The following is an 18,102-nucleotide window of genomic DNA, read 5'->3' on the forward strand; positions in this document are numbered from 1 at the left end:
GGCAGCTTTTTCTGCAGTGCTTGGGAAAATGTGTATGATATCGCATACTTTCACAGTGATAAAACACCTATTATGTTTGTCTGTTTTTGCCGAGGGGTGTCTGGAGCCACGAGTCAACATCAGAAAAGGGTCGTTAAAGCCGGAAATCGAAAACTGAGTCAGAGTGAGTCAAAATGAAACGCAAAACCAAAGCCTTATAGACAAAGTCTGACAAAAGCGCCTGTAATCAATAGAAAAACAGCAAACCGCACAAAGCAACAAAGAATTCCAATAAAGAACCTGCTCCACCTTACGTCAGTAGTGCGTTCTGTTTAGGATCAGAGGAATAGATCCGAGGAAACATCTATAAAAACATGTACATGCATTAACTTCAGCAGTTTACATGAACAATATTTACTGAACAACATATAAAAGAAACTAAAACTACTTTTTTATACTTTTAAAATTAATTTCAATGAAATAATAGGCTACCAACACCATGATTTTATCCGTTAACGCAGTTATGCTTTGCTTTTTTTTATTTTACTTTAAAATAATTGTAATTTAGTATTGTACATTAGCATATTAAAAAAAATTTTTTTACTATATGTTTCAGCTTTTGTTAAACATCATTCTTAAATGAATCATTTCATATTTTAAAGTTGCAATAATAGTTATAACCCACTTTATACTTTTCTGAAAGTGTAAAAAAAATTCAATGAATGCTCTGAAAGTGCATCTTTTTGGCTCCTTGAGTGATTTAAGTTTCCATTTATTTATGAGCCAAAGGAAAGTGAGTGTATGAGTATTTGTATCATAGACAGTTCTTATTTAGTTTAAGTTATGACTTAAATACACAAGTCAAATGAACGAAGAGTGAATTTTAAAATACACAAAAAATAAAGAATGTACTGAACTGTTAGAAGCACATCAGTCTAGAGTGAGTTGGCTAAGCCAAGCAGGACACACATCATGTTAGCTGACCCCTATAATTTTGGATCAGTTTTGGTATTCTGTGTAAGAAAACAATATGAAGACATTTTCTACCAGGACACATTTACATTCTTTTACAGCAGCTCTAAAACATAAATAAATAAAATTCCATATTACAAGAGAACCCTGAGCATAATATTTAATGATATATGATCATCAATAAATGATTTTTTGCATATTTACAATTTAAATGTTAGCCTACTTTTACTAACTGTATATAATTAATAAAATATATATTAACAAATATTTGTAAAATCCACACAGAAGATAAATATGACAATTTAATATAACAACCACATACTTCTGTTTACGTACTTAGTTTTGTCTATTCGAATTGATCCAATCCATTCCTGTTCGTAAACATACAGCATGTAAACAAGTGATAAACACTGACTCAATCAATACAGTGCAAAGTGAGCATTCAATAAAATCCAAATAATTTATTTCGGTAGCATCTCTCTAAAATAAATGACTACCGTAGTAAATCACACAACAAAGTAACCTGCTTCAAAACAGTAATCATAAATAGTGATTAAATCATGCACACTAAAAGCAGCAACAGCGCAATAATAAACTGAAGTAGAATAACATTCTACTCTGTAACAGTGTAAGGAAAAATATAATTCTATTTTAATTCGATCAGAGTTTAGGTAAAACAACATTTACCTAAAACTGGAGAGGAAGATGCTGACACTTTTGCATCAAATTGCAACATTACTTAACATCAAGTGCGTTAAACTGCATTTATGTAAACTAAGAAACACAACATGTTAAAAGTTTTGCTTTGGTTAGTCTCAGCTTCAAACTTGTCTTAAAACAAAATGGTTTCAAATTATAAGTGCAAAAACAAAAAAATTCTTCACACTCTCAGAAAATCTTGAAGTTTTTGATGCAAAACACACTTTGTTAATTGCATCAAAGTATAAATACTGTAACATTAAATACATTTTTAATGTTCACAGACCCTGAGAATAAGGGTGGTAAATGTAAAACCTGTGACAAAATTGCATGTAAGAAAAAAGAACTATTAAGCAGCTGCCAATGTTTATGAAAATAAAAATACTACATTCAATATGGCATGTGCTGTTTGTGATATGTCAGTTATTCAGGATGTAAATATGATGGTTTGATCATATATATGATCTGTGATTGTAGCAGAGAACATCCGACATGGTTTTTCCACATTGCACTTACCACATTATCATTTTAATGCATAATGTGTCTATTTGATATGTACTTGTGTGACTTGAGCTTCATCCGGCTATACTGTTTGAATATTTCCCTCATAGTTCTCCATGCAGATCTGGATGCGTCGGGTGAAATAGTCAGGCTCAGAAATGGCCTTCAGCAGGTCGTTCTGAACCAGACAGAGATCGTACAGCTCTGATGTGCAGGCAGTTCGGGTCTGCAAGCCCCCACGCTCTAAAAACACCTGCAGAAAGAGGTGGATGAAGAGTGAAGAAATGGAAGAGAGACATAGGACGGTTATTCTGCAGATGAAAAAATGGACTTCTCATACCTTAGGATGGACAATAGTGTCCTCGTCATTTTGACGAATGTTGTCGTCAATGAAGATATGTTGAACATTGCTGTCAAAAGGGTCAATCCAGAGTGGTTTCCCTCCTAAAATGGAGTATGTGTTTCGTGCCCACCTATTTAGGATAAACAAAACATGCACTTTGACTTCAATGAGACAATATGGTGACAATATAATTAAATTCTCTGAATTTGACCACTGTTGGAAACAGTCGTTAATAGAAATGTCAATTTTAAAATATCTATTTCCCCCTAACATTTGAGCACTGATGAGTGTGATCTTAAACACTGCTGAATGCCCTTTTGGGTTATGATAGTGACTGAATATGATTGCGACTGGATTATCAATTCATCACTCCTCACAGAGCAGAAACCGACAGGGGAACATTTGAAAGTGGCGTCTTTCAGCTAATCTATCAAGGGATCGCACGTATATCTTACTCATCGATGGATCCTCTGATATATGTTACTTTCAAACGCTCTGAATATGTCTGAATATTTGTGTTCACACTCTGTGAAGAGTGGTGAAGCGATGACCATTGGAGCCAATTACAGTGAGCACGCAAGCACAAAAGTGCAATAAGAAGTGTTCTTATTGTTGTAAGAAGTGTTTTTAAACTTTAGTAAAGACTCATACCAAATAGAGATGGACCGAAATGAAAATTCTTGGCCAAAACTGAAAATTCTGTATTTACTTGGCTGAAAAATGAAACCAAAAATGAATTGTAATAATGATATAATTAAATTATCATATTTTGTAAGACTTTCTAAATTAAACTCAATAACTGAGACTATGTGACTACAGCTAGAGGAAGAGTGAAACCAGCGTGCTGACCATTGTTGCACAGTGTGACGCAGCATAACACTTTTTCGGTTCACAAATTCTGTCATTTTTCTCTTTCAGCCAAAAAACGAAAATGCCATTTTGGTCTGAAAATTTCAGTATCCCTTGTACCAAAGTAAGTACCTTAGATATCTATAATATACATACAAAATAATCAAAAAACAACATTATTCAAGTTTTTTTTAATATATTTTAAAACAAACATTATTCATATTGTGCATTTAAGTCACTTGTTTTAAAGCAAAGCAAGTAATGCACAGGTCTGAAAACACCACAAATTATTTCTAAATCCATAATAGACCCCTTACCAGTCAAAGTTGTCCTGGAAGCCACCCAGACCCTCAGCAGAGCTTAGATACTGGTACACACTTCGCTCTCCGTCCCGTGTGGATGCATGCTCTTCTCCACGGGTCAGCGACACACCTTTAACACTGCACCTGATGCGCCCGGCCATCATATTCACCTTTAGCTGGGACAAGAGACAGTCATGTGGACATGAGTGACAGCGCTAAAAACAAATGCTCAATCAAATCTTTTTAAAATCCTGAATCGACACACTAAAGGACGGATGACACCATGGCTGAAGTATTTCTTTTAGACAGGTAATGTTAGGTTTTAAAATTATTTTAGTCATGCAAAGCTTAGACATTGTCGTTTTATGAATGGGTTAACTTATATGCACAAAAGACTATAGCTGTGTCTCATTTTAGAGGCTGCATCCTCTGAAGGATGAAGACTTCAAAGGTGAGTCCTTCAAAGTCCACACAGGCTGAACCGAGCGTTTTGAAATGAGACGATCTAGCCCACAGAGGACAGATCTCGTCACCAGGCAACCGTAACAGCTGCAGGTAATAAGTGCTTGATGAAAATTTTTTTCTCAAAGTGTAAACGTATTTTAAGCAATCTGAAGACAAAACAAGATTTACAAAAGCTGGAAATATATTTCCTTTTATCCATACATGTACAAATAAACAAGTAAACTGTCTATTAAATCACTCTTTAGTAAGACAGGTCATATCTTTTTGTTTTTTTGTTACGTGTGTTTAGATATCCAAGTAAAATTAACCTAATTCATACATTTAAACTGGAGCTTTCCTTTAAAAACACACACGTATCTTGGGGTGTTCGAGGTCGCAAAGGATCCACCAGTTGTATCCTTCATTACCTGGAAAATGAAGGAAGCTTTTGGAGGCTGCGTTTGAAGGAGCCTTTGAATTTTTTTAAAATGAGACCACCTTCGTTGCGCCACAATGACGCAGCACACTTTAAATGCATCCTTCGGAGAATGCAGTCTCTGAAACGTGACACAGCTTATAGAGTACACAAGACATGTCACTTGTAGACTTTTGAATGGGAAAAAGTGTAAATTTCAGTATGCTGAACGAAGCCCCACTTTCTAGTAAAGGAGCCAATCAGCTATCGCTACAAGGTGAATAAAACCCACCTTCTAGTATAGTAGCCAATTAGTGATCGCTATAGAATGACAATTCTTTGGGGGAGGAGCTCAGATCAGATGTGAGTTTCTGCAGATTTTGTGTGATACGAACATTTAGAAATGAAACTAAATCTTCTGGCGAATGCTTGATGTGACTATTTTCAGTCTCATTAGATACCTTTTACAGCAGGGGTCCTCAAACTTTTCAGCCCGCAACCCCTAAAAATAACAACACCAGTGACTCGCGACCCCCTCTATCCTAGGCGGTGGTTATAAGCATACAAATATTGCACACAATGGTGCACTAATACTCATACACTTATAGGAACTATAAAAACAAGCTTATTGACGACACAAAATAGTGCAAAAGTCTATTTTTTATAATCATTATTCATTTGTTTAATAAACTCACTTAATGAGAATGGTGAGCACAATGTTTATAGCACAAGACTATTCTTGTTTTAATTTTGGAGACTTGGAGCCACTAGGAGATTCCCTCCTTGTTCAGTCATGGCCTTTTTAAATGTATGTGAGTGCCATAAAGGTGTCAAAGTTTAACATTGTACTGTAAAATCAATCTTCTGCAATCTTCTGTTAATCTAGCATAACCACAAGGGCCGCAATCTAATGGAAAGAAAGTTGAAAGGCTGATGACTTTTTATTTGCATGTTTTTTTATGTAACCATTAAATATTAAGTTTATATTAAATATATTATAAGCTAAAAATAATTAGCTCTAGTTTTTATATTCTGCAGGTTATGGAAAAAATGTGATCATTCTAATACTTTAATAATATATATGAGATTTTTGGAAATCACCAAGCGACCCCAGGGGGTCCTTACCCCCACTTTGAGAGCCACTGTTTTACAGCATCGATTTGAATCGAAAACAATCAAATTGTAGTATTATAAAGTACTGTAAAGTTTTCTAACTGGCGAATGGCATGATCTAGTGGGTCTCTGTCATCTTTAATATGCACGTTTGTGATTTCAGGAGGCGTGGCTTTGGTCAACAGGGGAGGGATTGTATTTAAAAGATATTACGCTGGCCGCTTAGCATTTAGGCAGATCACCTACTGCACCATTAAGTAGGCTAATATTATTGACCTTAGCAGTTTATTGAAATATATATTAATAATTGGGAAATATCATTTGACTAATAATGTTGTCTTCAATTGTATGTTTGTTGCTTGTATTTGAAGTTTGAATGGAATGTAGTTTCTGCTCTACAGTATGCGATCATTGACACGGTGTATGTCACAGTATGTACAGTGTAACACCTTCAGTGCCGGGAGGTCAGGAAAGAGCGGATGTGAGCCATGCTCCACAGCATTTTTGACTGCAGCCAGGACACGAGGCAGATCTGTGCCAAACGTCCGGAACAGGACAGAGAACTCGATGCCCAGCGAAGCCAAGTCCTGCAGCATCTGGAAGAAGGAGGGCAAGATCCAGTGGTACAGCTTCCCATCTTCTCCCTTCACAGACAGCTCTTTATCTGCAGGTAAATGAGAGGGCCAGCTGAGCAGCTCCAGATGCTCCTCAAGGACCTTCCGGAACCGCCGACCTGGACCCACTGTGGTGAAGGCCGCCACCCGGCCAAACTGAGAGTAGTATGAAACAGCGCCTTCACAAGGCGGAAGGAGAGATGGAGCTTCTGACAACCACTCCCATTTACCTGTGAAAAATGAGGGAAAATGTTTGAGTCATAACGCAAAGCAACAGAGTAAATAATATATTACTAATTAATAAATTATTATTTGTATAAATAATTATGATTTACACATTTATATTTATTATAAAATCTACAAAAAAATCATACATTTTATTTATGGAAATAATCTATACACATGCATTACCTTGACATTAAAGTTATAACCCCCTACACATACATACATACATAGATACATACATACATACATACAAGAGAGACGCACACATCTAGATTATTATAAATGAATCTTTGTAAATATACTGATTTTTTTATTACTGTTTTATCCTAAAATGTTGATTGTTAAATGCACAGTTTATTCAGATTTATTACTTTTATTTATATATATATATATAAGATTAATATGATAAATTGAATAATATATATATGAGAAGTCTTACAGATATTTTCTGTTGTATCCAAACTAATACATCGTCTAAAAATGTTTGTGTTTTCAGAAATTATAAGTTGAAATAAAGTGAGTTGTTCCTTAAAGCAAGGTAAAACATTCGTATTTCAACCCAGTTTTACTTGTCTAAAAATGTTTCCTGGTGTAATTATTTTAAAATATTTGGAACAACAAACAAGACAAAACTCTAGGAGAAGTGAAGCCCCTAGCTAGGTGTCTCACCTTTGGTCATGCGGCCCCAGGTCACAGTGGACAGGAAGTACTCAAGAGCAGCGACTGTGCCCTGTCTGGTCACCGCGTCCGACACCAGGATGGTGTTGTTGAGATCGAAGTGAAGGACGACTCTTCTGGAGGCTCTCCTCCTCGGGACAGAATCACTGGGCTCTTTGTGTTGCCCCGTCACGTCACTTTTAAATCCATTGCTTTGGTTTTGATCGATACTGGTTTCAGGGAGCCTCTCAGAGTTATACATAGTGTTCAAATATTTGTATTAGAGTTCACTTAAAAAGTACAAACATTAAAATTTAGAGTACGCAAGATACTTAAATAAGGCTAAATGAATGGCTCTGGCGACGAGTGAATGATGAATCCATGTTACGCAGATGACACACATGGAAGAACAGGCTGTCAGGTGATGAAGTCCTCATTTGTGTATATTTAGAGCCTACAAATACATTTGTTTAATGCGTTCGTTTGAGAAAGAATATTAGACTCAAAACAGCTGAGCTCTCTAAACCGGCTTTTACAATGACAGCATGACTTCCGCGTGTTACTGTCAAACACCGCGAGAACAGAATAAAGATGGGATTGACGGGAGAATGTTGTGAGAGCGCCGCCTGCTGTTCTTACTCCTCTTCAGACGCCAAAATAAGAGAATTAAAGGTTAATCAAAGAGAATTATAGCGAACAGTTCTTAATCTTAAAATAACTATTGTTTTATTTGTGGGAAAAACATTTTAATAATTGAATAATTTTTCTTCACCGTAAAGAATATTTTGAGAACTTCAGAGATGTTCGCACAGGTTTTGCCAATTGCCTTGAGTACATTGTGTGGGGCAAAATTATTGATTTCCTTTTACGCCAAAAATAATTGGAATATTAAGATCATACTTGGTGAAAATATACATTTTTTTTCTTTAAATATGCCTTTATCAATTTCAGATTAGTATGCCTATGAACTTTAGACAACTTTAAAGGTGATTATATATATATATATATATATATATATATATATATATATATATATATATATATATATATATATATATATATATATAGTGCTCAGCAAGTACACCCCTTTTGAAACTGAATATTTTTATCCACGCCTCAGTGAATATAAGCAATGGATTTGGGCGCATTTGAACAAAACATATTTATTAAACAGATATATTTATTAAAATAATATTTTAGTCACCAAACATATTTAGAAATTGAAAGATAATACAATTAAATTCAAGCTAAATATTGCTAAAAAAAATTACAACCTACACAATTTCAACAAAAATGCACCTTTTTTTTGCTTATCTTGATTTTTCTTTTTTATTTGTATTTAATATTTGTCTCTACCATATAAATTTGACTACTAGTTTTTGGACCATTATCTTAAGGTATTTTGTTAGATAAGCTCCAGCTTTGGCTTCAGTACTGACTAATCTAATGTATATGCAACAATAAAATATTGTATAGCTTCCAATTAAAAACACAAAGATAGATTGTGATAGATTGTACTTAGCACTAAATACTAAAGCACTACTAGCACTAAACCTCTCAAATAGAAAGCTTATACAATGGAAGCTTATTTATGCAATTTTCAGATGATGCATACATCTCACTTTGATAAAAAAAAAAAAATAGCGACTTATAATCTGAGACAAGGGTCACAAGTAGAAACTTAATTTTAAGAGCGTAGTTTATCATGTATAACAGTTTTAGCTTTAACAGTCTTTGTGGCTGTTTCAGGTTAGTTTGAACTAAAACGTAACAATTTCCATCCTTTTTAAAAAACCCTATTTTGTTTATTTTTTATTGCTATGAAACCCTTAATTTCCATGGCAGTAAAAATACATTATGCCCTTGTTTGACTTCACGTTATATAAAGGTCTTATGTGATTGATCATTTGTATAAGCAGATGCACATATTTTTACAACTTCACTACAGTTTAAAAAAAAAAAAATTATAACATGACTTTTAGGTGAAAACAATGTTATGAACATAATCCATACATATTTCGAACAGAAATGGACAGTTTTAGGACCATGTATAGAAATCTTTGAATAGGACCCCTTTATATTTGTAAATAGACCATGTATTTGACTTATGACTCTAAAAAGAAAACCACCACTGCCCAGCCAATAACTTTACATAAGAAGCCTTCAAACAGTGCATAATGTACATCTATGCTTCAAAATTAGTCCGAAAGTATACATTACTATCAATGCATGTACCAATTGTGTTTTTGGTAACAATTTGTTGGGGATATTCATAATTTAAGCAAAATATGACTCATGATGATGTAGCAGTTTTAACGAGGGTCCGACTTGTTCATTGTAACATTTTGCTTATAAACATACAGGTAAAAAGTGATATTTGACAAAAAAATAAAATAAAAAACAATAATAAATAATAATAATAATAATTTAAAAAATAAATGCGCATACAGCTGTAACATCTAAGGTTGTTAAGCAAAAAAGGCTTTTTATTTATATTAACCATTTGTTTTATTCACAGCAGCATTCTCACGATCAAACCCCCAATTCCCACTTACTATGCAGTCCGATACGAAAACAAGGAATGGGGGAAAACACAACAATTCACTCAAAACGTAAGAAAAAACTAAAGAGATGGTATGTGATACACAGTACTAGGGCTATTGCAGGTCAACATGCATCTCGTTCAATCAAACTCTTTTTGCATTTCCACAGGATCCAACAAAGAGCAAAAAAACAAAATCAAAATCTATTCCGATCGCAGGATTGTCTGAGAAAGAAAAATGGACATCAAGTTGAGTAATGGCCTTAGTGTAAAAGGTAAAACAAATCCAAAACAATCTGCTTTGTCCACACTTAAAACTTCACCTACAACAGCTTTGCACAACACTTCCAGACTCTTCATAGAGAAACACATCAGGCCAGATGATAATTCAAAGAGGAAAAAAATAAAAAATAAAACGTTGAACGCACTCACTAATGGGCTTTTCCCAAAGTAACACCTCGTGGAAACAAGCAAGAGAAACATTTTAGTAGAAACCTAATGTGAAACTGTGAACGGCATAATTCCTAGGAGTTAAAATGTTTTCATAGTCATAAAAAACCTTTCAGATCTGTGCGCTTCCTCTTACCACCGATGGTGTATTTCAATTTGTGCACTTTCCAGAAATATTTGTGAATATGTGATTAGTCCTTAAGCATCATCGCCTTGTTGTATCGTAACATTCAGGCTGTTTCCAAAACAAGCAGTCTTTGTATTGGAAATGGACACCCAGCCTCTTGTGTCCACATTGCAAATGTAAATAATAATAATAACAATAAAAAAGGAAATAGAGCACCTTTGCCATGCTAGATCCACTTGTGAGCATTAACGTCAATTAATGTTTGTTGTTTTGTTTGGAGGAAGCAAGTCTCCCTGACCGGGTCAAGTTTCAATCCACCTCCTCCATGCTGCTGTAGGACGGGGCGGCACATTCTCCAGAGTGTGCAAACATGTCTGAGGTCACTTCCGTGCTCAACTGAGGGGGCCCGTCAGGATCCAGGTCTGTCCCAAACAGTGTCTGGCTAGAAGCCTGTAAAATAAACCACCGTTATAAAGAGAGAAACGTCATGCACCTTCGGAACGGAGTACATGAACGCCAACTGCAAATAAGACCATTGTGATGAGAAAAAACAAAACAAAAAACAGATCTTAATCATTTTATCCAGGACCATTCGTAATTACAATCTGTGATGAGGTACAATTATATCTGATGGTGTTGTTTTTCAGTCATGGTGTCCAGAGTTGAGGCATTCACAGAAGCCAAATGTCTGTTAGGCTTTTTTAGTGTGGATGGAAACACAAACAATGAATAGGCCACCAGCATCCCTGAGACTGTAGAAAATGCCACATATCCATTAACTAGAGTAGCGCTCATATTACAATATGAGGATCTCATGTCAATGTACAACATGTGCAATCAGGCTTTGAATCAATGGTGCATAGTAGAGGGAAAACAGAAGTACAGTATTGAGCCCACTCAGAAAACGCTCAACTACAAACTCATTATTAAACAAAACATCTTAAAACATTGCAGACTACTGAGAACCTTGGCAACAATTCCATATTAAGACAGAGGAAAATCATTTCATGTTTACAAGGAGTAAATACAAGCAACTAAATTTGAACAAGGCAGGACTGGATTATATTTATCGGAGATTATTTGATGGCAAAGTAGTGGGTTTAACACAAAAACCTAATTTACACCTGGTATTAAATCCATTTGTTTATTTTTTTTACAAGATAAGGTTTATAAAAGCATGGGCAGCAAAAATGACCATAGCCATACCACCCAGCAGCCCACGACCACTTAAGGCTGATTTCTACTTCTGCGTCAAACGCCGGCGTATGCTACGGCGCTGACGCATAGCCCTTCGCCGTGGCCGTCGCTGACGTGCACCTGTCAAAAATTGTAACTACACGTCGCAACGACGCGTAGCGCAAGCTCTGTGATTGGTCGGCTTGGTAGCGCTGACGAATCTGGGCGGGACCGAGAGCCACGCAAATGGCGCGAGCCCAATGTAGCGATTGTTTACAAGTGTGGAGTCCCGTGAAGGAGCTCCGGATGGAAAGTTTTGTTTTGCGTTTACCTCATAGTTAAAGTTGTTGCACATCCGCCGGTTCCTGCCTCAAAATGAGCGAGTTTGAGCCACTTGTACATCCCGGAAGTGTTTAGGAAAAGCAAAACAGCAGAGAAGAAACTCGACACAGAGAAACATTAACACTTCACTGCCCACTAGCGTTTCGGAAGTGTTAATGCAGACCAACAGAGACAGCGCGCAGAAGTATAAATGCACAGCTACGCGCGTTGCATGCGCCGTGGGTCACGCCGGTCACTTGACGCAGAAGTATAAACCAGGCTTTACTCACAGAAGTTAAGCAGGGCTGAGCATGGTCAGTACCTGGATGGGAGACCACTTGGGAAAACTAGGTTGCTGTTGGAAGTGATGTTAGTGAGGCCAGCACAGGGCGCTCAGCCTGGTCTGTGTGAGTCCTAGTGCCCCAGTATAGTGAAGGGGACGCTATACTGTCAGTGTGCGCCGTGTTTTGGATGAGACATTAAACCGATTTTATAGCACTTTCATACAAGTATGAATTTGGAAACTGGCTGCTCAATTTGGTCTTGGTTTATATATACATACGCAGAGTAAAGTTAAGCATTACAACAGTTCCAGACATCACAACAGTTTTAAAGCTGTTTATGTCTAGATTCACAAATTTGATCACTTGCAATTAACAGTGTAGATCTGCTGGAAAACATCCGATTGGGAGGGGGAAAAAAAAGTCTTGATTGGTATGCAATATGAGCATAGCCAAGGTCACATTTTGAGCTTGTCCACAAAAATACATCGTATTGGACTACTTTTGTAGTGTAAATGTGGTCAAATGCATTCACACAGCCACAAAAGTACACTCCATTGTACGAAAACACAGATTATGGCTGAAATTGTAATTGTTCTCCACATCTTTTTCATCCACTAAATTGATTCTCACTTTTGAAACACAAAGTGGTCAATAATGTGTCATGCTAATACCAGGTATAAAAGAGGCCACAAACTGGGATCAGAAATTTGTAATTTTGCTAAAAACATGGACTAAATCAGTGTTTCTCAACCACATTCCTGAAAGCACACCAACAAAACATGTTTGGATGTCTCTTCTATCCATTACATCCATAATAGGTTTTTCAGTCTGTGCTAATGAGCTGATGATCCAAATCAGATGTGTTTGGTTAAGGAGACATGGAAATTGTGCAGAGCTGATGGTCCTCCAGGAAGGTGGTTGAGAAACACAGGGCTAAATCCCTATCTAGCCATTATTTTTATCAACTAAAACAAGCAAACAAAAATTTTATATATTAAAAACACATTTTCTGGGGAATAAAATAGACTGGTTAATAAAGCCTAATAGGACCAAAACTATGCCCATTAATAATAGTTACAATGGTGTAACACGAGTAAATAATGTTTAAAGTATGTTGACTTTAAAACTAACATTTATTAATTAGCTTATACATTAGAAACCTACTTAGTCAGCAGAGGAGTCATTGCTAATGATGATTATAAAGGCATTCAAGTTCTATTTAAACACATAGCTGATACACAATGCTGACTGCCAGGTGTTATAAAGATTTCTTTTTCACTCAATAAGCACAATTCTGCCATCACTTACCCTCATGTCATTATAAACCTGCATTAACACAAAAGACAACATTTTAAACAATGCTTGGTAACAGTTTTTGTTTTCCCATTTACCCACCGTATGGAAAATAATACAATAGAAGTTAATGGGAAGTGAAACTGGTTACCAATGATTAACAGTAATCATGAAGCTTTGGAACGACATGATGGTGAGTGAAGGATTATTATTTCCCTAATTAACTGCCGCTTTAAAATGACTAATCTATATTTAGATTTTCTTATTGGTCATAGAGTTAAAATAAATCTATGTAAAAGTGGCAAATAAATCCATCTAACTCTAGGTAAGCATAAACTATTAAATGCATATATTAAATACATTTATGTTTTTGTAAGATAGTTTTCCTGAGTGTTTATTTAAAAAAAAAACTGGATAATGTTATAAAACAAACATAAAGAAGAAAATAAAATTCCTCCAAATATAAATAACATTGAAAATCCCATCAAAAATAGACATGATTAACAGTACGATCATTTTAAAGTGCAAATCTTGTACTGAGGGCCTGTCAAAACTCTATCAAACCCAGTTGGACCAGTACAACAAAGGATAGATGAGATTGAACAGCAATGCTAGGATTGCCGCCACAGTGCCCAAGATGAAATATCTCATGCGTTCGCCATCAGAATAATCTGAGTTGTCATCTCGTCTGCGGTGAGAAAGCCCTCCCCTGCCCTCCTCTTCTTCTTCTTGCTCAGGTCTCATCCTGGCTCTTCTTCCACGCAGACCAGGGCGGAACAGGCTCCGAAAAGAGGCCTCTCGCTGCCCCTCCTCATCCTCCTCCAGTTCCTGCCATATCAGAGACGCCTGCGATTGGCGGAAACCTGTGTCAGCTTCTAGGAAAGGGCCTTGCCTCATCATTACACCGCAGAACACCAAATACACTGAGTATCAAAGAGCTCACTGGCTGCTCCAGTTTCATCTCCCGCCCACACATTCAGGTGGACAGGCAAGATGATTAGCATGTAAGAGTCAATTCCACAATTTGAATATCAAGTTTGTCAGTCAAGTTTGGGACAAATTCGGTCATGTTATGTTGGCTACTGATACTTTTGCTCAATGTGTGAAACTCTTGCAAGACACAAGTTTCAATTTAAAGGAAGTCCCCTTGAGGTAAACAGTCAAATTTTACCATTTTTGAACCCATTCAGCCAATCTCCAGATCTGGTATGACAGGATCATTTTAATTTAGCATAAATCGTTGAATCAGATTAGACCATTAGCATCTCACTCAAACTAATTCAAATAAGAGGTTCAATAATTTTCCTACATAAAGCTTGATTTTCTGTAGTTACATTGTGTACAAAGACTGACTGAAAATAATAAAAAGTTGCTATTTTCTACATCAATATAACTAGGAACTAAACACTCATTCTGGCATAAAATTCAAGGAATTTTGCTGGCGTACAAATTATATTATGCAGCACATAAAAATAGTCCCCAGATAGGTAACAGGTCTGCGTAATATTATTGCGTCTATATACAGTATATCCGGAAAATATTTATAGTGCTTCACTTTTTCCACATTTTTTTGTTACAGCCTTATTTTAAAAATGGATTAAATTAAATTATTTCCTCAAAATTCTACACACAATACCCCATATTAACAATGTGAATTTGCAAATTAATAAAATAAATAAATAAATAAATAAAAATCACATGTACATAAGTATTCACAGCCTTTGCCTTGAAGCTCTAAATTGAGCTCAGATACATTCTGTTTCCATTGATCATTCGGTAACATGTTTTAGTTTCAGTTCGGCCATCTAAGCCGAGTTATTGGGGGAGAAGGGCCTTAGTCAGGGAGGTGATCAATAACCCGATGGTCACTCTGTCTGAGCTCCAGCGTTCTTCTGTGGACAGAGGAGAATCTAACAGAAGGACAACCTTCTGTGCAGCAATCCACCAATCAGGCCTATATGGTAGAGTGGCAAGATGGAAGCCACGCCCTGCCTGGAATTTGACAAAAGACTCTCAGACCATAAGAAACTAAATTTTCTGGTCTGATGGGACTAAAATTCGGTGAATGAGACTAATAAACTCAGTGAATGTCCTTGAGTGGCCCAGCCAGAGCCCAGACCTTAATCCTATTGAACATCTCTGGAGAGATCTGAAAATGACTGTACACAGTCGCTTCCCATCCAACCTGATAAAGTTGATAGGTACTGCAAAGAGAAACTGGTAAAAATTCCCAAATACAGTTGTGCCAAGCTTGTGGCAGCATATTCAAAAAGACTTAAGGCTGTAATTGCAAAATGTAATTGTAATATGCAAAGGCTGTGAATACTTATGTACATGTGATTCTTCAAGCTTTTTTATTTGTAATAAATTTGCAACAATTTCAAAAAATCTTTTTTTTTTCTACATTGTCATTATGGGGTATTGTGTGTATAATTTTAAGTAAATAAATTATTTATTCCATTTTGGAATTAGGCTGTAACATAAAAAATGTGGAAAAAGTGAAGCGCTATAAATACTTTCTGGATGCACTGTAATCATTGTGTCTATGTAATATCACTTTTTTCTGTGAGATGCTGATGGTCTAATCCAATTCAATGATTTATGCTAAGCTAAGCTAAAAGTGCTTTAGTCAGACAGAGATCGGCTGACTTCAAAAATAGTAAAACTCTTTACTGTTTACCTCTAGGGGACTTGTAAAAAGAGACTAATTCCAAAAAATGTGAAGTGCTTCTTTAAGGTAAAGTCATAAAGATATAAAAACATTTCTTAACTTCTTTTTTAGCAGTTACAACACTATGCTAGCATACTGACAATATTTGTAACATTTTTAACACAACAACGTGTGTTTAACTTTACTTATCATGCTGCTAACACATTTTATATGTTGCTATTATGTTTTAACATGTTGGCCAATATGGTGAAAATATGAATTTGCATGTTGTAAACTTTTCTAGCTTGTTGCTAACATTGATTAACATTGTTAATTGCTAACTATGTTAGCTAACATTGCTAACATTGATTGTCTTGGAAATTTGCTGTACAATTGTTTACGCACGTTTTGACACTGTTCATAATGAGATCAATGTGCTGTATATTTTTACCTTTTGAGAGCCACAAAATCATGAGTAAAAAAAAAAAAATCAACCCAACAAACAAACAAAAAAGTGATCAAATCGACTCAATCAATGCTCAATGCTTTGAGAATCATCTATTAGTCACAACTCAAGATAAGCTCCAGAACATCCAAGAGAAAGTAATCTCCCAAAGCTGATAGACTATAATCAGCTGATGTTGTCTGAGTGAGACCTCATTAAAAAATGAATGATGGAGAAACACCCTACTGTCAGTGTTGAGCATCCACCAGGAATGTTACCCAATCCCTTGCAGTATTAATGAGCAAGCACATAGCAGCACGACTAAGATGAAACGGTTTTTCCACTGGGTTGCGGTGACATAAGAAGGTGCTGAGCTCACCTGACTGGCAGCACCACCTGTGGCAGCAGACGATTCAGCGCCAAGGGGTCCCAGCAGGTGAGACGGCCTTTCCACTGGAGAGTTCCTGCGTCGATAGAACAGCACATAGGCGTAACGCGTCACCACCTGACTCTCCTCCACCGTCGTGACTGTGCTGTCATCAAACAAACGCCAGCCTGAAATAGCAGAAGACATGCAGAAATAGGCATTACATGACAGCCAAAGAGATGTTTTGAATTCAGAAGAGCTCAGACATACCAACATCACTAAGCTGGCTGTTCTTGTCGCTGGGAAGACGAGCATAGGCTGTGTAGTGTCCTCCAATCATTCCACCATAATGGTTGATGACAGCGTACAGATCATAGATTGGCGGCTGCTGGATGTCACCCTTATGACCAATACAAAACTTACTCAAGTCCAAGTTTCTAATAAGGAAAGGAAATTAAACAGGTTAAACATTATAACATTATTAGGTGGTTAAATCAAATTATACAACACACAAAACTAGGGAGTGACTATGATAATATTGCAATGGTGTTTTAATGATGTGTGAGCTGATATTATCCCGTATAACTTTGAAAAATAGATCATCTGAATGAATTATTCAGTGGAAGTTTTAGAAACATATTTACATGACAGGCATAAAGCAGCTAAATTTGGGATTTCGACTCTAAGCCAAATATCAAATTCTCTGGCTTTTCGGTTTGTTTCACTGACTTGAAAGCCGAATTACCATAACCTATAATGAATAGAAAACCAGTCAGCCATTCTGAGATTACTGAATTTAATCCAAAATCAAGTAAATGGCACAACATGTAGAGGAGCTTGTCATTTTTTACCTGATGCGGATTTTGACCAGCCAGGACACCGTTAAGATTTCTGCTGTGCCATATGCATTGTTATATATTAAATAACATTATATTCACGAATTGAAAGTGCAAATCTGGTGTGCTATATCTTGAGTTTTCATAGACATGGCACAACACTGCACTTCTCCTTAGGTCAGTGACTATGTATCATGTGACTTTATCACAACACTCATTCGGGCAAAGCCTATCTGAACAAAGCTACATTTGATGTATAATTCACAATTAGTTTTACATTTTAACATGCTTTTACTATTGCTAGATTTTAAGAGCCATTTATGTATCAAATAGGATTTAGTAGGCTTCAAATGGTTAAGAGGTAAATGCTTTCACTCTTTGTTTCTCTCAGTGATTTCTTTATATAAATTACAAAGACCAATTGTCAAAAAAGTTATAAGAACTATAATGTCTATATTTTCACAGCAAAACAAGAACTGACACAAATATTGCTGGACA

General features: G+C 36.1%; 2 protein-coding genes across 7 annotated transcripts in view; both read right to left on the reverse strand.

The window, feature by feature from the left end:
• Nucleotides 1-1,397: 1,397 nt before the first annotated feature.
• On the reverse strand, nt 1,398-7,674 carry si:dkey-32e6.3. Its single transcript, XM_001341580.10, has 5 exons — nt 7,126-7,674; nt 6,067-6,461; nt 3,661-3,821; nt 2,492-2,624; nt 1,398-2,404 (listed from the first exon to the last, which is right to left on the reverse strand). Exons 1-5 carry the CDS (start codon nt 7,373-7,375, stop codon nt 2,234-2,236), a joined length of 1,110 nt encoding a protein of 369 aa, XP_001341616.2. The 5' UTR covers nt 7,376-7,674; the 3' UTR covers nt 1,398-2,233.
• A 1,899-nt stretch (nt 7,675-9,573) lies between these two features.
• usp19 (ubiquitin specific peptidase 19) overlaps nt 9,574-18,102 on the reverse strand; it is a 29,491-nt gene continuing 20,962 nt past the window's right edge. For 2 of the 6 annotated variants that reach the window (XR_012398463.1, XR_012398462.1), the window contains exons 24-27: nt 17,039-17,205; nt 16,781-16,956; nt 12,980-14,152; nt 9,574-12,771 (exon numbers count right to left, since the gene is read on the reverse strand). Coding sequence is in view for 4 of the 6 variants with exons in the window: in XM_005162119.6 (XP_005162176.2) it covers nt 13,865-14,152; nt 16,781-16,956; nt 17,039-17,205 (631 nt within the window). In the remaining 2 variants the exon portion in view is untranslated. Of the gene's footprint in view, nt 14,153-16,780; nt 16,957-17,038; nt 17,206-18,102 lie in introns of all 6 variants that reach the window. The other 4 variants (XM_068216892.2, XM_005162120.6, XM_005162119.6 and 1 more) reach the window with 2 other exon arrangements.

The sequence above is a fragment of the Danio rerio genome, chromosome 23, assembly GCF_049306965.1.
Source record: "Danio rerio strain Tuebingen ecotype United States chromosome 23, GRCz12tu, whole genome shotgun sequence".
Classification (NCBI taxonomy): domain Eukaryota; kingdom Metazoa; phylum Chordata; class Actinopteri; order Cypriniformes; family Danionidae; genus Danio; species Danio rerio.